Source organism: Trachymyrmex septentrionalis, unplaced genomic scaffold (genome assembly GCF_001594115.1).
Source record: "Trachymyrmex septentrionalis isolate Tsep2-gDNA-1 unplaced genomic scaffold, Tsep1.0 scaffold8, whole genome shotgun sequence".
Lineage (NCBI taxonomy): Eukaryota > Metazoa > Arthropoda > Insecta > Hymenoptera > Formicidae > Trachymyrmex > Trachymyrmex septentrionalis.
In genome coordinates, this window is record NW_017305987.1 from 4,082,048 (window position 1) to 4,090,485 (window position 8,438).

General features: G+C 37.4%; 1 protein-coding gene across 3 annotated transcripts in view; it reads left to right on the forward strand.

Annotated features, from left to right (window-relative positions):
• Positions 1-8,412, forward strand: part of LOC108754530 (thyrotroph embryonic factor) — an 87,418-nt gene extending 79,006 nt beyond the window's left edge. Inside the window, exons 3-7 of one of the 3 annotated variants that reach the window (XM_018496922.1) lie at positions 4,456-4,601; positions 6,206-6,443; positions 7,049-7,152; positions 7,324-7,461; positions 7,894-8,410. In XM_018496922.1, coding sequence (XP_018352424.1) covers positions 4,456-4,601; positions 6,206-6,443; positions 7,049-7,152; positions 7,324-7,461; positions 7,894-7,980 — 713 coding nt within the window. In that variant the 3' untranslated portion in view covers positions 7,981-8,410. Of the gene's footprint in view, positions 1-4,455; positions 4,602-6,205; positions 6,444-7,048; positions 7,153-7,323; positions 7,462-7,893 lie in introns of all 3 variants that reach the window. The other 2 variants (XM_018496920.1, XM_018496921.1) reach the window with 2 other exon arrangements.
• The last annotated feature ends 26 nt before the right edge of the window (positions 8,413-8,438 follow it).

Here is an 8,438-nt window from a genome sequence, read left to right on the forward strand (position 1 = left end):
AACTACACGTTTTAACTGAAAGTTTACAATTCTAAAGTGACAGAGATCAAGAGAATATCTCCGCACTAACGTAGCTCGACTTTCTGAAGCGTTTGAGAACAGCTATTGTTTATGGAGCAGGTGAAATGAATTGGCTCTTCGGAGACGTGCATTTAGATGTCGGTTACAGTTATTATAGAGAGTTTCGAGAAGGATGGCGGGAGTTGTGCCAAAAACGCATTCACGGGGCATCCTCGCGTGTTCACCTGCCTAGACGTTCGCGTGTCGTCGATTGTATAAATGACTAGCGGTATTGGCGCGGTGACTTTGGGGAAAAAGAATAAAGGCGGTGATTTTTCAACAGAGTTCAAATCGAATATACCTTTGGCACGCGTTTCTACAAGTATTTCGTTAATTTCTTAACGTGAGAAATGATTAAAAAAAGAATATAGAAACTTTGAAAAAAATGTCGGGAGATGAAATTGAGATTTCTAGCTGCGAACAATGACGTAACGCGTATTTGCGATCGCGAAGATCCATAAATTCGCGTCGACAGGTATGAACGTGCGGTACACCGTAGCGATGATGTCTGTGGTCTTTTGTCACCTAAGTGTAATCTTAAGAGTACGCTGCCAAGGCAACTATCTAAACAACGATGTGCTGTAACGTAGGTTCTGCGTTCGTCGTAGCGGGTTTATTGTCTTCAGCATTTAAACAGCGTTTAAGTTTTAACGATTTATTAGCCGATCTATCATTTTCGCAAATTACTAAGAGATCCGCCGCGAGAAATGTGGTAGAATTCATTTTTTATGTTGTCTTCAACATTGAAAAGTCACATTCCTTAAAGAATTATGTATTTTTTATATCATTAGGACAATTTCTATCGATTTTATTTTATTTCATTAATGCAACGTATATTAAGATATCGATAAGTGCACTAAGAAAAATTTCTAGTTGAAAATGAATAAATCAGAAGATCAATGAGAATTTTCGTTATCTTAACTGAAATTATAATAGATTCAATTAGAGAATTCAATTTTGTCCATTTTTAACCAGACTAGAATTCCAATTAACACAACCAGACTCGTTTCCTAAGGTAGGCATTTCGTGCCTGATAACGTGTTAAAAATATTTTGCAGTTACTCTTCGACATAAATAATAGTTCAGCCATAGTTCCGTTAAAAAGTGGAACACATTTCTGCGATACGCGCGTATTTACGTCCACTGTAATTAACTTCGTTATCTTCACGACTTTTATCTATTGGTGCAATTAACAAAATGCACCTGAAAACTAGTCCTAGAAAATATTGCATATTTGTGCATTTCGTTAGTAACGTTAACAAAATTCTTACACAGGCTGCTTACAGATTTTTGCATTTTTGGATCATAATTATCATTTACATTTAGAATAATTAGCTAACAATTTATCGTATTTATTATATTTGTTAGATTTACTATATTATACATTTAATAAATGCGATTCTTTTTTAAACTACGTTTATCTTATAATTTATATAACAATAATAATTTAGTACACAATGAAAAATGATCTGGAATTAAATAATGTTGATTTTAACATTTATTTAACTTTTTTAATATTTTTAATTGTTATCCTCGACTGAATGTAGAGCGCCAATATATAAATTGCTATTAATTCCTGCCTAGACAAATACGGTCTCTCAAATCCAGAAACCACATTCATTGAATTTAATTAATACGGAATTACACCCAAAAAGGAAGATAATAATAAACCGAGTTTAAATAATCAAATAAGTCTCATTGAGAAGCAATGAATTAATTATTAATTACTACTGGATCTTATTTGTCCAGAAAAATTCAATGTACATCATACGTATAAGAATGATGTAAATGAAAAAATAAAAAGTATTCTAGAGTGAATTCTATTTGTGCCGAGTTCGCGATTCGAAATCACGTGTTTCCGGTACCGCGAGTATAGCAGTGGCTGTCTCCAAAGGCCGGCTATTGTAAATAAACGGGAGAGACAAACGAGGACGCGACGGGTGCGAGGGAGAGACAGTGATACGCGGGGGGTACGGAAATGCAGTCCTCGGTGAATGAATGGATGGAAATCAGGAAGATCCCCCGTTGTCCCCCGGCCCGATTACATCGTACCCTAGTACAAACGTACGGAGCTACACGCTGCTCCCCGCTCGTTCTCTCGGCGCGATATACCGATGGTAATACCGCTTCGCAACACGAGAGATTAGTTCCGCAGAGTTAGCCGGCCGGTCGGTCGGCCGGCCGGCCGACGAGCAGCCTTGAACCAAATTACCGGGCTGCCGTTGTTTAGTTGTTTAGCCATATCGTATGCCATAGAGAAATCCCGGGCGGGAGCGCCTAAGGCGACGCTGCAGGCGCGGTTCAATCGCGATCTCACTTTCCGCTCCTTTAATCGGCGCTACTTGGACGCCGATTATTTTTAGCTAACCGGTAATCGATCGAGGATGCCTTCGGCATACGTTTTATTGCACTAAACACGCGTGTCATTAACATTCTTTAGCCGCGATAATCCGTGATGTTCACGCGCGTTATGTCGCTACCAAAAAATCTCGTTAGCGATGCTTCTTTGAGAGGGAGTATAATATCCGATCGTATAATATCCTATAATATTCCGCGATTATGCGTAAATGTATATTCAATGCACTTGTCGAGACAGGACGCGGTATTGTGAGTACAGCCTTGAATTTACAGGCACGACTGCAACAATAGTTGAATAGAACGCATTGGCACATCAGAAACCGCAAACCTCGACGAACCGTTCGCGCGAGAGCGGACTGCCAAGCCGCCGATATTCTGAACTCAAACCGAAGTGAAAAAAGTAGAGAAGTGACGAAATTAGCATACTGTCGAATAGAATTATGTTGCCCTTGGTGTAACATTTTACACGCTGTAAGACTTGAAAAATATGCCAAACGTATTCTTCAAAGAAGCTATCCGAGACAATTTACTAGTTGCAATCCAAAGTCTAAATTTCATTGCTTTATATATACCTCGCTTATTTTTAATGCAATTGTTTAATGCGTTTACCGTCAAACATTGTTGCTAATCATTGTGATCCTATGTCATCGTCATCGTTGCCTATCATGATCATTACCATTATAGTCACCATCATAAATATAATTTTCGTCATTATCGTCATCATCATCAATCATCATAATTATCATAATCATCTTTATTTTCATCTGATATCTTAATAACCAACAACGAGTAACCAACATCGTAGTATGACAAGGCATGTTCTCATAGCCTTGACAGTCGACCCGACACTCCCCCCGGACTCGACGATAGTCTATCGAAGTAGAAACACGAACCTAAATAGCTGAACAATTTTGTCAAATTTGATAATGCAAAAGCATGGAGAAAGGACACATGCACATGCTTACGCGATAATCTAGTCAAGCAAAAATATGCATATTTCTACGCGAACAATTTTGTGGCTGCATATTAATTGATGCCATTTACAATTGATGATTGATGAGTGTTTATAATACATTTAAAAAATAATATCGTATAACGTGGAGAAAGAAATTAAAAAAGGCGGGATAGAAAAAACAATGTTCTTACGTGATTCGCCTATTATTTTTGAATGAGTATTTTCAAACTACATTGAAAAGAATTTACTGAATCTTAATATACAGTATTATATATACTTTTTTGAATAGTACTAAACAAACATTTACTTACAATAAATAAATATTTATTCAATAAAAAATGAGATTTAAATCATATCAACGGCTCTTGTAATAAATATTACATTTAATGTTTAAATATTAACTTAGAACAATTCAAACAAATATTTATTAAAATATGGTATTTTGTGTATTTTCGTATTCTTTTTCTCCCTTTTTTTCCACGTGACAATTAAAAACGATGATAATGAAAAATTGGACGTCATTAGTTGAATAATGTATAACACCATATAGAAATAAAATATAAAAAGCTAGTAAAAATTCTCGTTACATTTTACGTCCTTTTATACATTTAAATGTATACTCGTGTATTTTTACGTCAATAATACTTTAGCATAAATTTATGAAGTCTAAGAAGGTTGTAACGAAAAAATGCTAAAGACATAGAAAAGCGGAAGATGTGTAAAGTTGCAAATTGTCACACATTATACAATGACTCTGCCATGATAACAGAAGTGTGTTATATACCAGAAGTTTTGGGAAAGAAAAGTGCATTGTAACAAAAGCGAACGAGTGTATGGCAATAGCACTTGTAGTATTCCTGTCCGAGATTATTGTTAAGAAAGATTATTATTTTTAACGGTAAATTCGCATCGTTTCAATATATGAACAATTCGCAAAAAGGAATTTCTCGCAATGTAATAGCAGACCTTGTAGCTAATACTGATATTGTTGGTAGAAAAATTATTATCGATTTAAAAGCTGTAATTAAAAATTATTAGTAATTAAAATGTCGTCATCTAAGTAAATAAAATTGAATTTGCAGGGAAACAAGGTAAAGATGGGCCAGAGGAAAAGAAGGATGCCGACGGCGAACTTTGGGGCAACGTGGAAGCGCAGGCCGCCTTTCTCGGGCCCAATCTCTGGGACAAAACTTTGCCTTACGATGCCGACCTGAAGGTATTAAACCATGTATGTATAAAGGCGCGATACGGTAAGCCTATAATTTGGCTCTGAATTTAATCCCAAAATTCTACAAAATAAAATCGGAAGCTAAAACTAATCATGTGTCGTACGTTTTTGTCTTTATTTTCGAGTTACCTATTACCTTTATATATTTCGTTGACGCTATCTTTATATGATTTTCTGTCCATTACTTCTTATAATAACGCGGCACATTATTGTCTCTTACATTTTCTTTAAAATCATTTGTATACGCATCTTCTCTTAGAATAGCATTGATTTTGGAGAAATGTTTTCCGTAAAATACATATATTGTACATCCCGGAAATTGCTATATACGCACGCCATGTAATTGAATGAAAAATCAATGTAGTAGACCATTGTAACACTTGCTCTATTATAATTCGCCTTCCTGACTCGAGAAACCGGGAAGCCGAATATTAAGTCGCTATGCAATAGCGGTCGCTTTCTCCGTTCTGCCTCGGCGGAATCGAGGAAGTTTCGGCTATTCTTTTCTATCTCCATTATTATTTTTAACCAAACTATCTGAATAATTTATCAAAAAAGTATATCTTTTTAGATAATCTTTTATAGAATACTTGTCCACGAAACTTGTCTATTTTCTAAAGAAAGCAATACTCAATCGCGTTTAATATTACGTAAATAATTCGGTGAACCGTCTTAATTTATACAGTTGCTATATGTGGATGATAATTAATAATTAAAATATTTCTGTGAAGTATGAATAAATTGTATAAATAATGTGTAATTTTTGGAAAAACATATAAAACTCTTCGTAAACCTTTCGCTAACTTTCACCACTTGCGTTCCTTCCATCGCGATATGCCGCTTGAATCTCGATAAAAAAAAAAACAGAGCAAAATTATAAAGTGCGAAATGAAATAGAAATACGATAGAAAAATTGTTCTACGAAAGCGTATTCCTTCGTTGCATTTACAAGTTCCGTTTCGAAGTAGTTTTGTATGCCTTTTCAAAATTAACGGCATGTAGAGTGTTGTGGATAGCTTTCACATTTATGCTAATATCACGATGGCTTCGCGGGGCTTATCTTTGGAGAATTTGTACATATTGACAAAATATTAATCGATTACCTTAATAGATAGCAACTCAATTCTAGATTTCAATGTAGGTATCTATATTCTGACTTATTATTAATTGTATTGATACAAAATGTTTATGTGTATCGTTATTTGCATATAATGATTATATTATTATTACGCGAAAAAAACGATTTTGCTGAAAAGTCTATAATGCAGATCTGAAAATAATTTTGTTTCACCCCATCCAAATAATTATTCTAGAAACTATAAAATGATAAGCAACGTTGTAGAAAAATGTTGATATTCTTGCAACCAATTTGTGTGTGTGTGTGTGTGAGTTTCCAATCAAATTATTTCGATGGTTCAAAATTATTTTCAGATCTGTATTCAAAACCTTAGATTTGTTCTTTTCACATATTTATTAGGCACATTAAAAATCAGGATTCTAGACATCCGCCTAGCATTTACCTAAGCATAAGATAGATCCTGCCCTAACTTGACAAAGTTCCGAGAAACCATCTCGGAAATAACACCTCAGATCTCTGTTGATAGTATGTCGATCTCGACGAGTTTCTTTCCGAAAACGGCATCCCCGTCGACGGTGTGGCCGGCGGTGGACAGGGTGCCATGCAAGGTAGCCAGCTTCATAAAATCAACAACACCGAGGCCGCCGGGCATCAGGGACCAGCGGGTCTTCACTTGGAACCAGTTACCAAGCGCGAGAGATCACCATCGCCGAGCGAATGCTGCTCGCCGGACACCCTGAACCCACCCTCTCCCGCGGATTCCAGTAAGTAAAATACAACCTTCTCGCTCTTTCACTTTTATTCCTCGTCGTAGCCGTCGTTCGTGATATCGAGATCCTGAGAAGTGTTTCACACGACTTCACACTAAAGGATCTGAAAGATTTCAGATTTCTTTAATAGTGTCTACAAATATCAGCAGCGAATATTTGGTAGAAAACGAAGAATACGCTCGATAAAGTACAAAGTACGGAATATTGAGAAATTAAGAAAAATAAAGTAAAGGAATGAAGGCAATGAAGGACGAGAGAGAGAGAGAGAGAGAGAAAGAGAGAGAGAGAGAGAGAGAGAGAGAAATCCAGTAGAAAGTCATAAATGGAAAGTTTTACTGAAAGTAAACGGGCTAAAAACGTGACGAAATAAAGGTATAAAGAAGCAGCATTCTGACGTAAACAATAGTAGCCGCATTTGGACCACAAGAAAGAGAGAGGATAAAAAATATACGCTATCTCAGAATCTGTATTGCGATAACGTCGAGCTTGTCGAGTATATGATAGTAAACTAGACTAACGTCGACATTGTCAATTGTTCCCCTTCCGCGTGACAGATTCCGAGGACTCGTCACGAATACAATATGGCTTGTCTCTTGTAGCGCTCTCGATGGCCTCATCGGGGCGAGATTTCGATCCACGTACCCGGGCCTTTTCTGACGAGGAACTCAAACCCCAACCTATGATCAAGAAATCGCGGAAGCAGGTGAGTCTTAATTCATTTGTGTAATTACATTGCCGTATTTGGGCTTCCAAATTTCAGTCGGCTACCGTAATAAATTCAATTCTCATCTCAAGCTACGTGTTTTTCGCCTAAGTTAATACAAGCGTTCTAACGTTCTTATATTCTTTCTTTCTCTTCCGTTTGCGGTCGCAGTTCGTTCCGGATGACTTGAAGGATGACAAATACTGGGCGCGTCGTAGGAAGAACAACATGGCAGCGAAACGATCGCGAGACGCGCGTCGCATGAAGGAGAACCAGATAGCACTCAGGGCCGGCTTCCTCGAGAAAGAGGTAAATTTTCTCACAGCTGGAAATTTGAAACCGCTACGTAGACTGCACCTACCGATGCAGTTGTATAATTCATAATTTAAAGACATTACCGTAGACAGTTGTGTATTTGAAGATATACAGAATGATTCAGACCGTGACAACTGTTAATGATAGATTCATGAGATCATTTCGAGATAAAAAATCTAATAGAATCGGGAACCACGGTAGTAGGTTTTTAGAGGATTTAGAGTTTAAAGTAGCTAATTGAACTGTTCGAAATTCGCTCGGTCAAGCACAGTACAGTTTAGAAAAATAGAAGAGTATAGAATGAATGTTTTGAAAACATCTTCATTATTGTGCAATGTGCCACGCCTGAGCCCGCGAATTTCAGGTTTATTTAAACAGAGTAAAAGGGAAGAAGATCGAATCTATACCTTTTCACTTCATTTGCAGAATATGGGTCTGCGACAGGAGCTGGACCGGTTAAAAAATGAGAACATGTTGCTACGCGACAAACTGAGCAAGTACACAGACGTCTAACACCCCGTCGTCGGCCATGCACCAGTTCGAGCGACACACAAAGAGAGAGAGAAGAGACGCGAACACGAGGGTGGACATCACATCCCTCAGCTACTACTCCCTCGCTTATAGTCGCAGCACATAGCAGCCTTCGCCTCCGCGGAGGAAGCGAAGGGGATGCGGAGCATGTTGACGAGTACCAACTCCCGAACCGACTGCCGCCGCCACCCTAAAGCCGACAACCAACCAACTTCCTCAGAAAATCTCCGAATATCCTTTATTCTCTATCATCCATATCTCTTTCTCTCCTCCTCTTCCTCTCGGATAAAATTCTTATTGAGTCCTCGCTCCTTGTCCTGCTCTAGAAAAAACTCCACTTGTAAATAGTTATATGTATAGTTAGATTATATACACACACATACACACATACGCGCGTGCGCGTTATGTATATATATGAATATATATACATAAAACATATA